General features: G+C 43.5%; 1 protein-coding gene and 1 non-coding gene across 2 annotated transcripts in view; one reads left to right on the top strand and one right to left on the bottom strand.

Moving 5' to 3' along the window:
• Window positions 1-10,479, bottom strand: part of DSTYK (dual serine/threonine and tyrosine protein kinase) — a 47,479-nt gene extending 37,000 nt beyond the window's left edge. The window contains exon 1 of the mRNA XM_081825094.1: window positions 10,048-10,479. Within this exon, the coding sequence (XP_081681220.1) occupies window positions 10,048-10,312 (265 nt within the window). The 5' untranslated portion in view covers window positions 10,313-10,479. The remainder of the gene's footprint in view (window positions 1-10,047) is intronic.
• A 10,479-nt stretch (window positions 10,480-20,958) lies between these two features.
• Window positions 20,959-21,065, top strand: LOC115938606 (U6 spliceosomal RNA). Its single transcript, XR_004073658.1, has one exon. It is a non-coding gene; the product is annotated as a U6 spliceosomal RNA (small nuclear RNA).
• Window positions 21,066-22,737: the final 1,672 nt, after the last annotated feature.

Here is a 22,737-nt window from a genome sequence, read left to right on the forward strand (position 1 = left end):
AATAACCATTAAGAATGACTCCATGATGGGAATGGGTCAAAAGGACAGAGGAACCAGCTCAAGGTGGGGGGGGGGGGGGTCACTGACCAAATCAGGGACAATGAGGCATAAAAATGTTCTTAAATAATAGTAAGGGATTATAATCCATTGAAAAAACTGAATAAACTGCTAAGCAAAAAAAGGAAAAGGAAAACTCTTCCTTACCATGGAATACCAACTAAGAAATACAGAAGGATGATAGATACGAAAATCCCACTGAGCCAGGTGGGAGTTGTGAATGGGTGCTGAGGTCTAGCGGAGGGAGGTGTTTTCAGGAACGGGATTCTCAGCAAAATCTTAGAACACCTCCCACTAAAGACTAATCAACTGCAAAGGGAAAAAATGGTGACTTTAAAGTGGAGAGACCTAGACGACGGCAACACAACCAGTGATAAAGCTTAACATCTCCAGGGATGGGGGTGATTGGCATCAAATACCCCTCATGTGATGCACATTCCATCATTTCCGTGTCTCGTCTTGCTAAAAGCTCAGGACCGAGTCTAGTCGTGAGGAAACAACAGGCAGATCCAGGTTGAGGGTCATCCTATGGAATATAAAGCCTACCCTTTAAACCTGTCCAAGATCTAAATGCCAAGGAGAGGCCGAGGACCTGTTACACATTCAGGGAGTCCGCAGACACATGACAGCTAACGCAACACGTGTTGCTGGGCAGGATCGTGGATCAGAAAGAAAAAGAGCCATTCTTGGGACAGTTGGCAAAATGTAAGGGGGTTCCGTGCACTGGACGGTGGCACCGCGTCACTGTTCATGCCCTGACTTGGGGAGTTGCGCGCTGGTATGTAGAAGCAGGTCCTTGCTGGGGACGATGGCTCACTGGAGCGTTTAGAGGAGAGAAGACCACCTATCAACAGTCTGCTTTCAAAAGGTTCAAAGAAACAGTCGATATAATAGAGGCAGAGAGAGAGAGATTTAGAGCACACCCACGAACACCAGCAAGTGCAAAAGCAATAAAATGTTAACAACTGGGGAATCTGCGGGAGGTGGGTAGAGAAGTTCTTTATACCGTTCTGGCAACATTTATGTAAATTTGAAATTATTTCAAAGTAATTTTTTTTTTTTTTTTTTAATGAGCCAGAAGGATACCCAGCAAAGTGTATCCGGTTCTGGATCTCACAGGAAAAGAGATGGAGAGAGAATTTTACTTGACAAAAAACCCAACAGGTAAAAAACACATCGAATACAGTCATAACAGAACTGAAATAGGAACTGTTTCCTCACTGTCCCTCCTTTTGCCCGGCACATCACCTCCTCTCTCCTCCACCTTCCTGTGATAGTAGTGTACCGTGGGCGGCTCAGAGTCTGCGGAGTTCAAGGCACTCATCTAAGTAGACAGTTCAGGAGCAGGCTTAGAATCCAAATCCTCAAGGCTAAACGGCACACACAAACATGCTCCGGGACAGGAGCTGCTAAAAATTACCTGTAACCACCCAGTGCATTGAACGAGAAGCCACCAGAAGCTGCATGACTTTGCATCGCTTGCAGAAGTCCCTTCTGATTACTTAGCAGTAGGGAACACCTCTCCACCTCTTCATACCATGTAACTACTTGTATCCCACGGTTACAAAGTACGTTTCCAAGTTGGGGCAGCAGAACTCCTCCATTTCTCTCCATGGAATAAGAGGTTGCAGAGCAGGCCACTCACTCACTCAGGAAAAACTGAAACAGGCTCCCCCAGTGGGGTCTTGTACGCCAGAAGAGTAAGAACACCTTTTCTCCTACTGGCTACTTTCCCCCTACATTGCCCCTTGCACCTACATATCTCCATAATATTAAAAGTTAAGGCTAGGGGCACCTGGGTGATTCAGTGGGTAAGTGTCTGGCTCTTGGTTTCGGCTCAGGTCATGATCTCAGCAGTGTGGGATCGAGCCCCCCCATAGGGCTTCACGCTCAGCGGGGAGATTCTCTCCCTCTCCCTCTGTCCCTCCCCCCGGCTCTTTCTTGCACTCTCTCTCTCTCTAAAATAAATAAATAAATCTTTTTAAAAATGGGGGGGCGTCTGGGTGGCTCAATCAGTTAAACCTTCGACTCGGTTTCTGCTCAGGTCATGATCTCAGAGGGGGATTGAGCCCCATTCCGGCTCTGCACTCACTGGGGAGTCTGCTTAGGATTCTCTTTCTCTCTCAAATAAATAAATAAATCTTTAAAAAGTTAAGGCTATAGTATGTTGTACACAATATTCTTAAAAAATACACTCCATATGGGCTGAGACACTGTCCCTCTAATTAAATAAAGAGTGAGCTTTTATTCAAATTAGTCTTGAATCTAGCTGCATTTATGACAGGGCCTTAGTCTTTGCTCTGGAAAGTCTGGCTTGATTAAAAAAAAAAAAAATCCTGGGAAATGTAATTTTCTCCCCATTACATCAACTGGAAAGGGTAAAAACCACTAAGCTATAAAATATGTCCAGCATAAATCAGGCACTAAAGTTCTTAATCTGATGAAGCTAAAGCTGGACTTTTTTTTTTAACATCTGAATAAAGACAAGGGATAAAAGCATTTTTTTTTTTTAAGTGTGAGTTTTGTGTGTGCTTTTTTTTTTTAATCAAAGGCTTTTATGAGTACATAACCTATCATCATTCTTCGGGATAGTTTTGAGGCATTATTCATTAGACAAGTGAAAAGCAAAACAATCCTCAAGTCCTACTTCCCATCTTCCTGCCCAGAGAACACCACCCCAGGGAACGGAAGCACATTACAAAGCCCAACTCCAAAGAGAGCTGTGGTCAAAAAGCTCCCACAGCCGCATGGCCCAAGGCTGGGGAGTAGTCCAAACCATTCACACTGCCTGCTAAAGAAGACAGAAAGCACTGCATGTGATGGGCACTTCAACCAGGGGCCACAGGCGACACAAGGAGTCCCCATGCTCTGGCCAACTTTGCTTCAGAGAGTTTTGGTTTGGACTTTGGAAGAGTATCTTATCTAAGGGGACTTTCTCAGAGAGGCTGGCTGACAGCTCTGAGCAAGGGGCACCTATCTCCACCACAGCTACATCTGTTCTTCGTTAAGGTGTCAGATTCCAGGATCCTCATTTGGCAAAGAATTGAATCCATCTTCAAGCATGGGGTGGCCTAGACTTAGACTGGAAATCCTACGGGGGACTCCAGACCAACCTTTGAGAGTCAAGAAATAAAGACTGCATCTTCCACGTGGACTCACTCTCTATACCCTCGCTATGAATACCACCACCAGACTCCCTGCACTGTGTAAGAAGCAGAACCCTTCATCCCTAGAGGTGAACTATTTTCCTACAAGAAGTAAGGAGCAAACCCACCTTAGGTCTTAATACTGTTAGGGAGAAAACCACATGCACCCACACACCTCATATTCTTCATGCTGGCTTCCCTCTGAGTAAGCTCTGAGAGAAGATAGGAAGATGAAAGCCACTCTAACAACAATCTTTGTGAATGCATTCTGCTTTTGAGCCATACAAACAAGACAATCACAATTACTCCATCAAAGACAGACTGGGCCTAATTTTCCTGAACTCTGTCAGAAAGTTAGTAAAGCATCTCAACTCCTCTTTCTGTCAATGTCATTTAATGTCATTTAATCTTACAACTTCCCATATGACTTATCCCATGCCCTCAAAGACAGGTAAGAGTTAAGGAGATAACCAATTTGTAGACAATCCTCTAGAGGGAACATGACGAAACACTAATCCTTCTTTCCGTAACATCAACTTGTAATAATATCAGCTAGTGGGACAGTGGTTCACCATTGTGTATCCTGTGCCCACTACTGAATCAGGCATTAATAAAGATTTGTTGAGTGAATGAATATTAAGGATTTATTTCCTTTACCACGGTGATGCTCCGCCATACTGGGATTGCATGCAACTCATTCTTTGGGGCATGAAAATCATTGGGCATCAGCACAGAATGCAACCCAGCCTAATCAGTCATCTCTCAAATGCATCATTGTTCTTTTTTAGGGGTCCAGCTAGTAAAATGTGGGCAAATTTACAAAAATCCCTGTCTTTTATGGGGGAGGAAATGTCCTTCTGAAGTGGAAAAAAACATCATTCCAGTATCTACCAGCCATGGAAATAATTTAACAGGTATTTATATATTTTTTAAAGATTTTATTTATTTGACAGAGACACAGCGAGAGAGGGAACACAAGCAGGGGGAGTGGGAGCCCGATGTGGGGCTCGATCCCAGGACCCTGGGACCATGACCTCAGTCGAAGGCAGACGCTTAACGACTGAGCCACCCAGGCGCCCCTAACGGGTATTTTATTTGCCTACTACGTATAAAGCACTATGGCAGGCATTGCAGGGGATACAAAGATGAATAAAACACAGCCTTTACCCTTAAGGGTTCACAGTCTAGTAAGCGGGATAAAACAAATACATCCATAGCAATCATACAAACAAAACAACACATATACAAAAGCATGTTCTGTATGTCCAGAACCTACAGGAATTGAGCAAAAGGTACAAGGTGAAATTCATATTTCCCTTTACTTCAACAACGTATTTCTTGAGGTTTTATTTTCAAAAGACTGTTTTTGAGAAGTACATTTAATGCAGGAAGTGAGATGGAGAAGAGAAGCACAGAGAAATAAAAGGAGGTGCTGGGAAAGCAGACAGAGCAAAACAAAATTTACAAACCAGAATGGATTTTTGTTTAAATCGTGCTTTCCTTAAAAACCACTTCCAAGGCTGAAGAACTAAACGTATTGAAACCAGTGATGACATTTCAGACTAAACTACACACACGGCAAATCTTAAAGGTAATTACGTCTTTTCTTTTAAAGGCAGGCAAAATTATCCAAGCCTTTTCATAGTGGGCTGCCCTGTGCCATGGGAAACAGATTATCCCAGGAAGGGAGAGTCTGTAAAAGTAAAGGTGCAAAGAGCCATTGTGTTTGGGGATGGGAAGGTGGGGGCTTCCTCCCAGGCTCCTCCCAGGGTATGGGAGGTAGCAAAATCAGCAAAGAGGGGCCGGGTGCCCTAAATGTCGGGGACTAGAAACGAATATGAGGCTAGAGTAGGTAGTGTCATATACTCCATTCAATCAGATAAAGTCTCCCGCTGGAGTCAATTATGGCTCCATAGCTGGGCTATGACTCATCTGTAACAAAATCTCTCCATTGCCAGGGTGCATTTGATATTCTCATGGCCAGGTCAGAAAACAAGGAAGGAATCACAGAAACAGAATTGGACTGGGGAGTTTAGAGACGTGGGGCTGAATCTGGCTCCAGCTCAAAACTGTTCTGTCCCACATTCCATCTTTCTGCTCCTCTTATTCTTCCCCCAACCCACCATGCTCCAACCTCCTAATCTAGTGCTCACCAAACTACATACGTACACACACTCAAACAGCCACATCTATTTAGCACTAACTATATGCCTGCGCTAAGTGCTTTAAAGTAGATCATCTCTAAATGTCACAACAACTTTGGGAGACAGACATTAGCACTCCCATTTTATGTATGTATGTATTTAGATACAATTCACCCTTTTAAAGTGTATAATTCAGTCTTTTTTAGCATATTCACAAAGCTGCGCACCCATCACCACAATCTAGTTCCAGAACATTTTCACTCTCCCAAAAGAAATCCACATCCATTAGCAGTCACTCCGCATTTTCCTCTCTCCTCATTCGCTGGCAATCACTAACATACCTACTATCTTTATGAATTCGTCTATTCTGGGCATTTCACACAGATGGAATCATACGATATACAGCATTTCATACCACTACCATTTCACATAGGAAGAAGCCAAGACTCAACGAGGTTGAGCAACTTGCCCAAGTCACACAGTGAAGGAGAGGCTGAACTACAACAGGAAACCCAGGTCTGATTCCAATGCTTGTGCTTGCTTTTCAACCACTGTCACTGCTTCCATACAGGAAGAAAATTGAGAGAGAAAGCAAAAGTTTTCGATATGCTTGGGGTAATAAAAGTCATAGATAAGAACCACAATTACAGCACCATCCCTGCAGAGGTTATACCGAAGAGCCAAAACAGATCAGGGCAAACTACTCTCTAGAAAGCACACCTGTCCCAGTCTCTGGCTGTTTCACCCCACAACCCGACTTCCCACCGCGCAGCTGGGTAAGAAGGCAGCCCCATGAAATCAGGCTGTAAACAACCTCCTTTCTCCCCAATTTTCTGTCTCTTCCCCAGATGTCACTCTGCCACTTAATTACCTATACCGATTTCCGTCTAAGGAGTCCAAGAAAAATGTCTATTTCAAATAAGTGCACTAGTGCTTTTCCTCTTCTTTTAAATTCTGGCAACCAGTTTATACTAGGTGTGAAAAAAAGAAGGCAAAGAATGTTGGAGAAACTAAGCTGTTTGCCAACCAAAGGCAAAAAGCTATAAAAACCTAAGAATTGTAACTCCCATAAAATGCCTATAATCTAGCCATACCTTAGCTCTCTGCCATTTTTCTGCTTTAGGTGCTGCCTACGTATATGGTTGAAGTCAGACTGTCCCTTTCTAGAGGACTGACTTCAGGTCTTCCTAGTCCTTTTCATCCCTCCTCCAACAGAAACAAATAATAGGTGCACTGTAATGATGATAATTATAATTCTTTTTTCTTTCTTAGGAGAAAAGTACAGAAGGGAAAGACTGATTCCCACTAGCCTAAGGCAAAGGCCAATGTCTTTATTTGACTCTTTGTCCCCTATACCAGATACTCAAATGTTTACTGAATACTATGGAATAATATGACCTACCTATAATACCTACACAGCACGGTAACAGGCACTATTCTAAACATACACATTACCATATATTAACTCCCAACAACCCTAAGGGCAAGCACTACTGTTGGAATCCCCGGTTCCAGATGAGGAAACTGGCTCAGCACAGTTGTGATGTGCCCAAGGTTATCCAGATAGTAAGGAATGGAAACAGGATTGAAGGAATGCAGCACAGAGGAGAGCACTGAGGAGAGCATTCCAACTCATTCTAATGTCTTCAAACGTTCAGGATATGTTACAACAGCTAAGAACTCTGTTGGATCACAAAACAAGAAAAATACTTTTCCCTCTGCTACTGTGTAACACTCCATTCTGACTTTTTTCAAAGAAGTTTTCAAAGTCTTTTTCTCATTACTTCTGAAGCTGGAAAATAAACTCATCCCCTGGAGTTTGGTGAAAAGAAGGCCAATGATTTGGGCAGCAGAGGAGGAATGGAATTAAAGAAATTTCACTTGTAACTCAGTTTACTTTGTACGGGCCAGGCACAAGTACTTTTTTAGCTCCTAAAACATCATGTATGTTATATACTCTCTAAACTGACTCCAATGAATACAAAACTGTCAAAATTAAGAAGAAAGCACTATTCTGGGGTCCTTACTATCTCCTTTGTGGTTAAAAGTGATATAATAAAAATCTGGGGTTAATTGATGATCTTCAGTTGCTCAAATACTATACTACATCCAACCTAGAAGCACACTTCCACTCTGAAATGATTAAAACCTTCTAGAGGGGGCGCCTGGGTGGCTCAGTCAGTTAAGCGTCTGCCTTCGGCTCAGGTCATGATCCCAGTCTGGGATCGAGTCCCATGGCGTCCCATGGCGTCCCATGGCAGGCTCCTTGCTCAGTGGGAAGTCTGCTTGTCCCTCAAACGCTCCCCCTACTTGTGCGAGCTCGCTCTCTCTCTCTCTCTCTCTCTCTCGAATGAATAAAATCTTAAAAAAAAAAAAACCACAAAACTTCTAGAGGTTTGTTAGGTTAGGAATTGACTGTTCCTTTCATTCATATGTGGAACTGAAGAAACAAAAGAAATGGGCAAAGAAAAAAAAAGGGACAAACAAAACAGAACTTGTGGTTGCCAGAGGGGAGGTGGGTAGGGGTTGGATGAAGTAGATAAAGGGAATAAAAAAAATTTTTTGAGTGTTCCTTCTTTTAATATTCCGAGTTCCTATTCAGAAACCAACATTCACAAAAGAAAGTTGAGACAGTCTCTGAGTGAACTTGACCTTGCACAGATAGCCTGTAAAAGGAGAAAACAAGAGCTAGTTGTCTTTTAAGGAGTGGTTTCTACTTTCTAACACAGTTACCTAAACAGCTGGAAAAATGGCATTCCCAAAATATAAATAGTAAGTGCCACCTCACTAATCTTCCCTGATATCAACTCATTTTCACCTCTAAGGACAAAACTCTCCATACTGAAAGGAATGGAAGCATTTTATGGAACAAAATCAAATTGTTCCCAGTCCAGTCATCTGCACCCTACCCTGGTTTTTATTTCAGATGGACAAACTCCAGAGGGTGAAGAGAATTAGTTAAATACAATACGCAAAGATTAGTTCATGATGCAGTCAACTAGAAAAGCCAATGAGGCAAAATACAAAGGGTACATTTGTCTTTCTTAACTTGGCTTTTAAAGAATAAAAACAAGAGCGTGTCAAAGTGCCTTGAAAAGCTCCATCTCTCTGATTTTTTTTTTCAGTAGTGATTCTAAAATAAATAGTTGTTATAAAGTAACAGCAATAGAGAACTCTTTGAGGTAAGCTATAAGAAAAACTTGTGAGCAGGGAAGCTGCTAGAAAGCACTGCTGGGGGGAGAGGGTGAAAGTACACATTCTGAGGATCATCTCTGAAAACATTAGTCCTTCTTGCCAGTTCTCCGACAGCCTCTGTAGGTAGGTCCATTTTCAGAACAGCAAATCTCTGGGCACACATGTCAAAACCACAACTCCAAAAAAGCTATCATGCCTTTCCTCCCATGTTTATTACACCCAGGCCAACTAAATGGAATAGTATCATTTAAGATCGTATCAGAATCTTACTATCTTACTTTGGTCACCATTTCTGGAGTCTCAGACAAATTTAGGATATCAAACATGCAACTCTGGAAATGCAGGACCCAACACACAAACTCTGAAGAGTTCAACAATTCATTCTGTCCTGAGCCTCCTGTTCAAATGTGCTATGAGCAACTAATTTGTGCTTCCCAAACTCTGTTTGTAGACCACTTCCAACAGAATCCCCTGGGGCATTTCATGTTTAGATTCTCAGGATCCACCCATGAGACCTACTCTATATGTGGGGTAGAGCATGAGATAGATTTTTAATGCTAATTTGGTTTTAGTGCACACTTAAGTTTGAGAATCACTAAATTAAACCCACTGACTTATTTGCTATGTTGGCCCCCGAGTACTTGTCCACATGGGACGCCAGTCCCTTCTCCCTTCCAATCTATTTCCTAATTAGACGCAGTACTTAACAAACCCTCCGGTTCCCCACCAAGAGCATTTGAAAATGAAGCGAGAAATTAGGAAAGATTAAAGCCCTGCACGATTTTAAGTGCTTTAGGGACTCTAGCACATCCCAGGGAGAATCAAGGCAAGAAGTCTCAGCACCAGCACCAGCACCACCCCCACCCCCACCACCCCCACCACCAAAAAACCCGATCCCTTCCTCTCTAACTTCCTCACCATAAGCACGAGCAACCTTTCAGGCAACTCCCTGGCACCTATCAGACAGATATTTGCTTCAGCGACCCCAGCCCCATTTAGAGTACATTCCTGCTTCTTCACAGAGTTGCCTCGCGACTGGTGCAAAAACATTGCACAAAATCACACACGCGCGCACAACACACACACAATGCACTCCAGTTCCCTGGCCTCCTCGGGCTCCAGGGGCACCCTGCCTGCTGCTCTTCCTCTGCCTGTCCACTCCTCCATCCCTAAGCGGGTCTCCGACTACAGCGGCCCACTCCCCACTCATAGCCACCCTCCCCGCTCCTCGGGGGACCCCGGCCCCTGCGCACGGCCCGCTGGCCCGGGGCCCCGGAGCCCGCTCCCGGAGTTCGGGGCGGCCCTGGGCGCCCCTCGCCCGCCCCCGCCCCGAGGGATGCCCGCCCACGGCCTCGCCGATCCGACCCGCCCAGGCCCCGCGGCCCCGCCACGCCGCCCTTCTCCCACTTTCCGCCCCTTCCCGGCCTGTTTTGCAGGGACAGGGGTGCGGTCCGCCCTCCAGCTGGCCCCTCCAGCCCCGTCTCCGCCGCCGCTGCCCTCCTTACCCGCCTGCAGCCCGGGCTCGGCGACATCGCCGGCAGGGCCGCGCTCGGCCCCGCTGCCGCCCGTGGGGGAGGAGGGACAACTGTGGCTGTGGGAGCACTTGATGTCGCGGAAGAACTTCTGGGTTTCGCGCAGGTTCTGCCGCAGCCGGCCCAGGTAGCGGCGGTAGCGGCCGAAGCCCCGGCACAGCTCGCGGATCATTCCGCCGCCGCCCGGGCCGGGACCCGAGACGGGCTCGCTCCCCCACGGCACCCCGTCGCCCTCCATCTCCTCAGCCTGCTCTGTCCGGGCGGCTCGGTCCCCGGGCCGTGGCCCCGCTTCCCTCCTCCCCGCCCCCCTCCCCACTCCAGTGCTTCGGGAAGGAGGATTCCGCCTCCTGACGCCCCCGCCTGCAGTCGGCCGGGCTTCCAGCCTCCGTCACCGCCGTTGAAAATAAACCAACCCGCAGTGCGCTGCCAACGGAACCTTTGTCTCCACTCTCCGGGAGAGTGAGGGAAGGATCACTGGAACGCGCCGTCCCTCTGCGGCGTCTCCTGGGACTTGTAGTCCGGGCCAGGCGGGCTCCGAAACCTGGAGATGGATGGGACTGATTCCCCATTGAACCTCCCCGGTTCTTGTGCTCACCCGCTCTGCTCGTTTCAAAACGTGTTCCCGCCCCCTGCATGGAGACGAGAGAGAGGAGGCTGCAGAATCCGGCGTCAGCAAAAGTGGGGTGTCTTACTGAAATCAAAGCAAAAGATTTCAATAGCAAAGAGAAGGAAGGAAACAAGACTGAGGGCAGCAATATCTCCACGGCTACCCTACCCTAAATGGTTCTCACTTTCCCGATACAGTAGATACTGGGAAATCTGCTGAAAATTCCCTAGAAATAGGGAAACCGCTCCTGTTTGTATTGCGTCCTCTTCTTCTGACTTCCTTCTCCAGGTGTGGAAAAGGGGGATGTGAAAAGGTCGTTAAAGAGCTTTAAGGTGAAGTTCGTTGGTTTCTGGAAGTCAAGAGACTGGGCTGGGTAAGGGGAAGTTGAGGTTTGCAGTGTTTCAAACTAGTTCTGATTATCTTAACTTGGCTTCTGCTAATATAGACTTTTATTGACAAAGACTGCGACGGAGCCCTGGACACAATTGCGGAGGAGACAAAACTTAACAACCACCCCTTTTTCGCCTGCTGCTTTCTTTTCTCTTCTTCAGACACAGTGCTTTCCTGTCTTTCTTGCTGTGGAAAAACCCCATCTTTCATCCAGGCGAGACCTCTGCTCCAACAGGCTGGATGGTGTAGTTCAACTGGTTTTAAGAAGAGACTTGGGTTTGAGCCTGAATTCCTCCAATGTCTTGTCTTGGACCTATGAAGTAAGGGTTTGGACTAGTTGATCTTCAAGCCCTTTTGGCTCTAAAATTTTGTGAGTCTCGCTTCAAAATGTTTGCTTCTGTCTCCCCACCTCTCATCCCTTGAGTGCAAGTGCTTTTAGCAAAGTGATGTCATGATAATTGGGCTAATTCAATGTAAAATGTGAAGCCTTCACATTTCCAGGGGCTTTTAGGATTTTATAAAAAGGGGTCACTGGTTCACATGAATCTCTGCTTGGTAAGTGCATGTGAAAGACTATAGGCTAGGAGGGAGCCTCTAACTCTTTCTCATGTACTTCCTCCCTTTTACTTGCCTACATATTCTCCACTGGCCACTCCTCATTTTGCAAGACCCCCATGCAACCCCTAAAAGGCTTACTAAAACACAATGAAAATACAAAATGGAAAGTTTAATACAAGATGGTTGATACTCTTTAAAAGAAGCAGCAGCGGGGTGCCTGCGTGGTATAGTTGGTTGAGCATCCAACTCTGGCTCAGGTCATGATCTCAGGGTCATGGGATCGAGCCCCATGTCGCGCTCTGCACTCCACGGAGTTGGCTTGAGATTCTCTCTCTCCCTGTCTCTCTGCCCCTCCTGCTCGTGCGCTCACTCTCTCTAAAATAAATCTTTAAAAAATAAAAATAAAAGAAGTAGCAGCAGCATAGCAAATTAGTGTGTGACAGTTTTACTGCACACAATCATTTCTAACAAAGGAGATCAGATAAGAGAGTACTGGGGTTGGAGTTGTCCAGAAAAGAATTTGGGAATCAATATCCATCTTGAAGAAGTAACAGTTGGAAAGATGGAAGTCACCAGGGAGAGCATTATGTCAAGTAAAGGTCATGGAGCTCATTCTTTTATTTATTTATATTTTTTTTACATAGGGTCTGAACTCAGGACCCTGAGATTGAGACCAAGAGTCAGATACTCAACTGACTGAGCCACCCATGTGCCCCTGCTCATTCTTTAAAAAACTATTCACTAGTACTTTATTTTTAAAATAAGTAATATAAGACTGTAGTATAAAATGCACATGCTACAAAGGTTATACAAGGGAAAACTAAGTCTTTCTTCTACTTCCTGTCTCCCAGTCACCTAGTTCTCCTCCCAGGAGGTAACCCTGTTGCAGATACAGGTATGTATCTTTAAATCCAGATGATAGCGTACTATACTTACTCCATTATGCCTTTACAGACTCTTCCATACCAGAACATAAAGATATGCTTCATTCTTTTTAACTGTATAATATGCTACCACGTGGATTGGTATGTTTTATTTAACAAGTCCTCTACTGACTAGGGTGCCTGGGTGGCTCAGTTGGTTAAGCATCTGCCTTCTGCCCAGGACCCTGGGATTGAGCCCCACATCAGGCTCCCAGCAGGGAGGCTGCTTCTCCCTCTTCCTGTGCCCCTCCCCCTGCTTGTGCATGCACGCTCGGGCTCTCTCTCTCAAATAAATAAATAAAATGTTTAAAAAAAAAAAAGTGCTCTACTGATGGGCTTGTAGGTTTTTTGCAGTCTTTTTTTTTTTTTTAAGATTTTATTTATTTATTTGACAGAGAGAGACAGTGAGAGCAAGAACACAAGCAGGGGGAGTGGGAGAGGGAGAAGCAGGCTTCCTGCAGAGCAGGGAGCCTGATGCGGGCTTGATCCCAGGACCCTGGGACCATGACCCGAGCCGAAGGCAGATGCTCAACCATCTGAGCCACCCAGGCGCCCCAGCAGTCTTTTGCTATTACAAATAATGCTAACCTTGTACATACATAATTTAAAAATTTGAGTATGTATATGTCTCATCTCTATTTTTGCTTTGCTGAGGAAAACGATCATTTGTTTCCTGCTACTTAAAAGCTTAAATATGCGACTGTCAGTGAACTCTTCCTAAATCACAGTGAGCTACACGTAAAAACACATATTTTATTCAAATATCTAAGGACAAATGGAGGAGAATAAAGATTTGAATGGTATCAAGAGAGAACTCAAGTTAGGATAGGAAAATGTTCCTCAAGAGTGATGAGAGTTAAGCGGTTAATAAGGATGAACACACAGATCTACTTTTGTTTCCTCCTACAACACCATGAAAATGACAGTAATGGGATTTTTAAAGCATGAACCCACAATAATGAGAGGAGCCAGTAGGAGAAACAAAAACAAAAAAGTAGAAGCTGGAAAGCAAATGGACAAGCGTTAACTAAGTTAACCTGGAGAAACCTGAACCCTAAATCCAAAGTGGATAAAGCCGAGGCCCAACCTGATTTATACCTGCCGAATCTCTCAAGTCTCCAAACTTGGTGGCATTAACCCCGCCTGCCACCCCCCCCCCAGTTGCCCACCAGCGATGTCTAGGAGCCATCTACAGGTTGTACCCTGGGCAGGGATTAAAATAAGAATTTCGAAAGCTGTTTAAGATCTCCAGGTTACCTCTCCCTTCTTCAATGGCTGCACTCTTCCTCTAAAAGAAAACTGAAGTATTTATTCTCCAGAGCAGGTCGAAGAGGAGTCTCTGTATAAACAGGGAGATAAGTGGATTTATGGATATTGGATGCTAAGATTCCTAGCCCTGTTCCTCCATTCAATTTCCAGATCTCCGGCTACCAGGCGTTGACCTTCCAGAGAGGAAATGTGACGTGTCTTTTTCAAGTACTCTGACCAGGCCAAGAGGAAAAGCCCAAAGATACTGACATCAGAACAGAGATTTTTTTTTTTAACTGAGATATAACTAACATTGAAGTTTATATTAGTTTCAGGTATACAACATAATGATTCAATATATGAATATATATTCACCATAAGTCTAGTTAACATCCATTACCATACATAAAGAATTTTTTTCTTGTGATGAGAACTTTCAAGACTTACTCTTAGCAACTTTCAAATATGCGATAAAGTATGATTAACACCAGTCCCCATGCTGTAGGTGACATCGCTGTGACTGATTTATTCCCTACCTGGAAGTTTGTGCCTTTTGACTCCCTTTACCTATTTTGCCCCATCCCCCTGCCCTGCCTCTGGCAACCACCCATCCAGAACACAGATTTTTTTCTGGCTTGTTCACTGCTCTCTCTCCCGCACCTAGAACAGTGCCTGTGACTTAGTAGGTCTTCCTTAGATATTTGTCAAATGAATGAATGTTCACTGTAGATATTTTTAAATATTCAGGAAAGCACAAAGGAGAACATAAAAATTACTCATATTTTTACTATCCAGTAAGAACAAGTTCCTCTTGGAACTATGACAAGTTCCTCTTGGTTAGATGATTTGATTTCTAGAGACATTCCAAAGTCTTTTTTTAGGTTTATTTTTATATTTTTAGTATTTTTTCTTTTTCTTTTTTTTTTAAAGATTTTATTTATTCACTTGAGACAGAGGGAGACAGAAAGAACACACAAGCAGGGGGAGAGGTAGAGGGAGAGGGAGAAGCAAACTCCCTGCTGAGCAGGGAGTCCAATGTGGGGCTCCATCCCAGGACCCTGGGGTCATGACCTGAGCCAAAGGCAGACGCTTAACCATCTGAGCCACCCAGGCACCCCTATTTTTAATTTTTCTTAAGTAGGCTCCATGCCCAATGCCGGGCTTGAAATCATGACCCTGAGATCAAGAGATCATCTCTACCAACTGAGCCAGCCAGGTGCCCCAAGATTCTGGAGTCTTGATCCTCATGTTCACGTAGGTGGAAATCAGGTGTTTTTTTGTGGAACACCAAGAGACAGTAACATTTATTTCTGCAGTGTGAATTAGGAACAAGTTTACGAAGAGAAAGAATAACTGTTCTCTATTATGCAATATAAAATCACAATCACAAATCCAAGAATTTAGGGGGTGCCTGGCTGGCTTACTTGGTAGAGCATGCAACTCTTGATCTTGGGCTTGTGAGTTCGAGCCCCACATTGGGTGTAGAGATTACTTAAAATCATTTTTAAAAAATACCAAGAATTTATTTATTTATTTATTTTTAAGATTTCATTTATTCATCTGACAGAGAGACACAGCAAGAGAGGGAACACAAGCAGGGGGAGTGGGAGAGGGAGAAGCAGGCTTCCCGCGGAGCAGGGAGCCTGATGCGGGGCTCGATCCCAGGACCCTGGGATCATGACCTGAGCCTAAGTCAGACACTTAATGACTGAGCCACCCAGGTGCCCCCCCAAAATCCAAGAATTTAAAAACTTACAAATTAAAGGGAAAAACATACAACAAACAACATTTCGAGTTTTCCATAGGTATTTCTTTACTACTGTTCAATTATTGTCATCTTCTGAAGTTACTAACAGGCAAGTGATAGTCTGCTCTAAAGAAGAGAAAGAAAATGATGGAAGAAAAGACAAGAAAATATAATTCATTGACTTAATTTGATCTATGAATTGGGAAAAAGGTCACCGTTATCAAGTTTAGCAGCAGGACATACCTTCCTCCAGCTCAAAACTGATTTCCAAGGGAATACGCTCGAGAATCTCTGTTCTTGACAATCTGGCTTCTCTTCTCTATTTCATATATTGCTGGAGGTGCTGCAGAGCAGTGCTTCTCAAAGTTTAATGGACGCAAGAATCATGCGGGGATATTGTCAAAATACACTAGGTGTGGGGCATGGCTTGGGGTTCTACATTTATAACAAGTGCCAATGCTGCTGGTCTAGGGACCACACTGAGTAGCAAGGGTATGCAGATACAGAATAGGAGTGAGCAAAGCTTTAGGGTTAAGGACATAGGTCTTGGAGTCAAAGAGACCAGCATTCTTTTTTTTTTTTTTTTTTTAAGATTTTATTTTTAAGTAATCTCTACACCCAGTGTGGGGCTCGAACTCACAACCCTGAGATCAAGGGTTGCACTCTCTACCGACTGGCCAGCCAGGTGCCCCAGAGACCTGCATTCAAATCCTGGCTCTACCCTTTCCCATTTGTATGCCTTGGAGACATTAACTTATTTTCTATAAATCTTAGTTCCTTATCTGAAAAATTGTGAGCATCTAAAGAGCAATGCCAGGAGTGCCTGGCTGACTCAGTCGGTAGAGCATGCAACTCTTGCTCTCAGGATTGTAAGTTCAAGTCCCACACTGGGTGTAGAGATTACTTAAAAATACAGTCTTTAGGGGCACCTGGGTGGCTCGGTTGGTTGAGTGTCTGCCTTCGGCTCAGGTCATGATCTCAGGGTCCTGGGATCAAGCCCCACGTCGGGTTCCCTGCTCCATGGGGAGCCTGCTTCTCCCTCTCCCTTTGCCTCTACCCCTGCTTGTGCTCTCACTATCCCTGTCACTATCTGTCTCTCTCTATCAAATAAATAAATAAAATCTTCAAAAAAAATAAAGTCTAAAAAAAAAAGAGCGATGCCAATTGTAAATCTCAAAGTATGTTGAGAAAAAAAATTTAAAGCAATATCTAACACACGAAAACAGCTCAATAAATGGCAACTGCTTATATCAATTATGTTGTCATTATTACAAACCTGAATTCTAGTCCTGACATACTACTATAGAAACTTGGGCAAGAGGTTGGCCCTTCTGAGTCTCAGTTTTCTCATCCATCAAAGGGGATAATAATAGTGCCCACCTCAAAAGGTTATTGTGAAGATTAACATGGGGGAAAAAGTATAAAAAAATACTTATTACAGAGCCTACCATATAGAAGGCACTCAGTAGAAGGTCACTGAAGTTATGATTGCTCTAAGTCTTGGTTCTGCCCCCGGCTCTGTGACTTCTGGTAAAAGAGAGGATCCCAAGATTGTATTCAACATCACTGTGTTGGTGGGAGGATGGAATAAGCCATAGTAAATGAAAGTGTTTTGGAAATGAACTCCTGTAAAAATTTAAGCAAAAGCATGAGAGTCAGAATCTGACCCGAGTTCCAGCCCTAGATGTGCTAATATGTTACTTTGTGATCTTAAGCAAATGGCTTAACTGCTTGGAGCCTCAGTTACTTCATCCACATAGTGGGGCTAATAATACCGACTTCACAGGGTCATGAGGATTAAATGAAATAACGTGTAAAGCATTTAGTACCTTGCCTGGCATACAAAAGTTCTTGATAAATGTTTTCTTTCCTATGCATAGTAATTACATTCAAGATTATTTATTTTTCCAAGGAGGATGGTATTTCCAAAAATATTTTGGTTTTGTTTGTGAGATTCTCTCCACGAAGATTTATTAACTTGAAGATTAAAGGTCTATAAAACTGAACTTCTAAATGTATTCTATTTAATTATACATCAAATATCATTCCAATGCTGAAGATTTCATCAGTGGTGTCCCTGGCTATTGGAAGGCAGAGCATGGGGAGGAAAAACGATCAATTAAAAAGAATTTGGTATAACCCTAGAGATCATCTTTGTTTTACTGCCAAGTAGAACAAAGTTTCCAGAAATTTTTTAGAGGAACTAAAGTAACTGACCCAAAGCTTTCCAGAAGAAGCCCTGGACATACTGTTGCCGTAATTCATTTCTCATTAGTAAGAGAAGATTGCTACTGCTTTTTCAAGTCTAAATGGTTTTCATCCACACTTCAGTGGAACCCATTTTAAATTAATTTCCTTACTTGCCCAGAATAAAACCTTGCAACAAGTTATATTCTTGTATTTTTCTGCTGATCTTGGATGAAGATGGGTAGATGAAAATCTAACAATAATACCCTTTTCTAGGGCTCAGTCGTTAAGCATCTGCCTTCTGCTCAGGTCATGATCCCAGGGTCCTGGGATCAAGCCTCGCGTTGGGCTCCCTGCTCTGCAGGAGGCCTGCTTCTCCCTCTCCCACTCCCCCTGCTTGTGTTCCCTCTCTCGCTGTGTCTCTCTGTCAAATAAATAAATAAAATCTTAAAAAACAAATAAATTAAAAAATTAAAAAAAAATAATACCCTTTTCTATGTCAATGTTAACTTGGTAGAGGTTTTCTAGAAGATTCTGAAGCCTGTGTTCTAAACATATTCTACCTGGCATAGTCTGTATCTATATGTGCCAAACACAATGTCTGATACAAAGAGGGTGCTCAATATATATTAGCCAAAAGAAAAAATATTTCTTTCATACTGTCCTCCTGCTCCTTCTTTGCTCATGAATCTAGCTCTGCATGGAAGTGGTTTAATGGAGGCAGGGGGTATCATTCTGAAGCAAAGGTGGATGGAAGGCATCCTGGTCATGAGATGACCTTCCCCACCCCCAGATTGTAGAGAGAGAGATCTCTATCTAACAAGCATCACATAAACTCCTAAGTGCTTAGAAAACAGGCCCTGGAACCTCGCTGAGCCACCTTTCTATATGTCAGTGTTTGAGGTTCCTATCATTTTCTTAGAGCTGATTCCAGATGCACGGATTTAGGACCCTTCTCCCAATAGGGCTTAGTGATCCATTTAGGCAAGTTTCCTGATGACATGTGCACATACTTCCTACATAGGGAGTATGCAATTTTTTAAGGGCGTGGAGGAAGAAAGGAGGAAAATAGTATAACATTTAAAACATCATAAAGGGGCGCCTGGGTGGCTCAGTTGGTTAAGCGACTGCCTTCGGCTCAGGTCATGATCCTGGAGTCCCGGGATCGAGTCCCGCATCGGGCTCCCTGCTCGGCGGGGGGTCTGCTTCTCCCTCTGACCCTCCCCCCTCTCGTGTGCTCTCTCGCTCTCATTCTCTCTCTCAAATAAATAAATAAAAAAAAAAACTTAAAAAAAAAAAACATCATAAAAATAAGTACTTTCTGGGGTGCCGGGGTGGCTCAGTCAGTTAAGCTCCTACCTTCAGCACAGGTCATGATCCCAGGGTCCTAGGATCGAGCCCTGCATGGGCTCCCTGCTCAGTGGAGAGCCTGCTTCTCTATCTCCCTCTGCTGCTCCCTCTGCTCGTGCTCGCTCTCTCTCAAATAAATAAATAAAATCTTTAAAAAATATATTAAAATAATAAAAATAATAAAATATTAAAAAAATAAGTACTTTCCAAATAAAGTTTTCAGTGGTTCTATATCCCAGCATAAAACTTACAATTATTGCTTAGTACTCCCTTCTCATCTTTATCCATGGTTTATATCAACTTTAGTTCTCACAACGACCCTGGAAAGATGGATATTTTATCTTTGTTTTATAAATGTGGAAGTCAAGACTCAGGTTAAGTGATTTGTCCATATAGCTAGCTAATAACATACGTTTGCCTGACTCCTTATTCTATCTAGCTCAAGACAATTTCCCATTCTAATGCTTTCATTTTATGTTACTTAACGAAGGCTTTTTGTGTTTCTGTATACTTATCACACGGATCTCTTCAACAGTAGCTAACATTCCATTGCATTCTTACACCATTGTTACTCACCCACTTCCTATTCTTGGGCATGTAGGTCATTTCAGGTTTTCCACTGCTGTAAACAATGCTGCTTTATATACTTTTTGTTGTGTTGTTGCTTTGTTTTCTTCTTTTGAATTATTTCCTAGGAGGGTATTACTGGGTAAAAGGGTATAGACATGTATATATTTTTGGCTATTTATGTGACTGAATTGTACAAAGTCATTGCATCTTGAAAGAGAATATTATCTTCCTTCACCATACCCTGTGAGAGGCATAAGGCAAGCCTGGGTGGACTCAGCAATGAAAACAGCCCTTTGTCCCTCTAGCTGCTTGGGGATGCCCCGGGGCCATATGAGACTCCCTGAAAATGATTTATGACATAATCCAGAATAAGATCTCACATGGGATAGTGTGATCCCTCTTTCCCAGGAAAGACTTTCTTAATTAAATTGTCTTTTTCTTTTTGCAGTCACAAGATCAGCAGGTTTTCCAGCAACTGACACTTCCCTCTTAATTCAGACTACAGCTCTCCGTTCCTGCGTTGGGAAAAAGTGTAGTAGCTGTGAGAAAGCCTACATTCCACTCTTGGTTTGCCATTCCAAACTAGGTGCAAAAGGGTCAGGATATATGACACCAAGGAAAGGAAGTCCCGATAGAGCTGAAAAAGGTTTTAGAAACAGTCTAGAGGAAGTAAAAGTGAGGAAAAGTCCTACCAGAATAAGAAAGCGCTGTTTCAATGAGTGGAAGGTAATTTTGAGAGATACATTAATATCTCTGCCTCTTAGTTACCTTACATGGCAAAGTACCATTTGAACTTATTGAAAGGTTTAGGCTGAAATTATACGGCACATAAAAGGCACTCAGATGATAGCTGTTGTTATTATTAATAAGCACGTAGCCATAGCATAAGTGCAGTGGGCATTGTGGGAGAAGACACTGAAGGCAAACAGAACTGGTTGGGCTAGCTCTTCCTAGTCAGGTGACCTCAGGTAAGTTTTAATCCGCTTTGAGCTTCAGTTTCCCATCTGTGAAAAGGAGGTTATGAACTTACCTACAAAGTTTGTTTTATAGCCCAGATGGGAGCTTGTGACAGGCAAATAGTAAGTGCTCAATAAATAGGAGATACTATTATTTTTTTAGCACTGTTATATTTTTTTGTAAGTAGGTTCCACACCCAGCGTGGAGCCCAAAGCAGGGCTTGAACTCATGACCCTGAAATCAAGACTTTAGCTGAGACTGAGAGCCAGACGCTCAACCGACTGAGCCACCCAGGCGCCCCTGGAGGTATTATTAATTCACAAATCTATTGATAAATGTGATCAACTCTGCTCACTTTGGCAGCACATATACCAAAATTGGAATGATACAGACAAGATCAGCATGGCCCCTGCACAAGGATGACATGCAAATTTGTGAAGCATTCCGTATTTTTCTGATTTAAAATAAATCTACATGGGGACGCCTAGGTGGCTCAGTCATTAAGCGTCTGCCTTCGGCTCAGGTCATGGTCCCAGGGTCCTGGGATCAAGCCCCGTGTTGGGCTCCCTGCTCTGCGGGAAGCCTGCTTCTCCCTCTCCCACTCCCCCGCTTGTGTTCCCTCTCTTGCTGTCTCTCTGTCAAAAAAATAAAAATAAAAAATAAAATAAATCTACATGTTTATTGAATTAAAAAAATAATAAATGTGATCAACTAAGTCTTCCCCTATATCAGGGGTTCTTAAACTTCATTGTGTGTAAGAATCACCTAGGATCCTTTTTCAGGTGCAGGTTTTCAGGCTCCCCCTCTCCCCAGGAAATTCTGTTTCTATCCTTTTGGTATAGGGTCTGGAGATCTGAATATATAACTAAACTCCAAGGTGATTTATGTTGCCGGTAATCCATGAACCATACTTTTTGAGAAACACTGTCCTATGGTCTCAGAGAATAAAAAGAAAAAAATGTTTTTCCCATCATGAATACACCATAAAAACTCTATAATATACAGATGTAAAATTAAAGAGATCCGAATATTGAATGATTCTATTTTCAAGATGACTTGGGGCGCCTGGGTGGCTCAGTCGGTTAAGCGTCTGCCTTCAGCTCAGGTCCTGATCTCAGGGTCCTGGGATTGAGCCCCGCATCAGGCTCCCTGCTCGGCGGGGAGTCTGCTTCTTCTTCTCCCTCTGCCCCTCCCCCCTGCTTGTGTGCTCTCTCTCTCTCTCAAATAAATAAAATCTTTTTTTTTTAAAGATGACTTATATAGTTCTTACCTACTTAAAGGCTTCTGAATCATCCTAAAACAACATATTATTCTTTTAACACTCATGATATGGATGAATGTGTGTAAACACTTCTTTCTCAGAGTCATTTCAGTCCCTTGTAGGAAACCTCTCTCCCCTCTGCACTGGGGGCCTTAACTATTTCCCCCTTGGAATGTTGACACACATCACGATTTCAGTCTTTTGTTGTTTTACATTTTGTTTGTGCCTTTTATTTCCCCACCTGGACTTTAAGTCCAAAGGCAGGGACCCATGTCTTTTCTGGTTCTCTGTCTTCACAGGCATCTTGTAAAGCCTTTGTACATGATATGTGGTTCATAAATATGTTTGAATGGGGGCGCCTGGGTGGCTCAGTCGTTAAGCGCCTGCCTTCAGCTCAGGTCATGATCCCAGGGTCCTGGGATCGAGCCCCACATCGGGCTCCCTGCTTGGCGGGAACCTGCTTCTCCCTCTCCCACTCCCCCTGCTTGTGTTCCCTCTCTCACTGTGTCTCTCTCTGTTGGATGAATAAATAAAATCTTTTAAAAAAATATGTTTGAATGAATGCAGATATATTTAACTGTAGACTAGTTCTCATTGATAAATTTTTTACCACAGCAATGGCTCAGAATTACAGCTGTGAAGGGTGAGCTACTGGGCTTTTTCACGTTTAGAACCAGACAGAGCAGGGTACAGATCTCAGGCCTATGAAAGAAAGTGCTAGAATCCCTCTGAGCCTGTTTTCTCATTTGTACAGTGGGAATAATTTACCTTGCAGAGCTGCTGTGGGGATTAAGTAAGACAGTGCTCACAAGGTTCCTAGCAAAGTGCACAACACCTGAGTTCTCTTTCAATGGTATAACTGCTT

Source organism: Leptonychotes weddellii, chromosome 6 (assembly GCF_054177405.1).
Source record: "Leptonychotes weddellii isolate Sample4059 chromosome 6, ASM5417740v2, whole genome shotgun sequence".
NCBI lineage: Eukaryota > Metazoa > Chordata > Mammalia > Carnivora > Phocidae > Leptonychotes > Leptonychotes weddellii.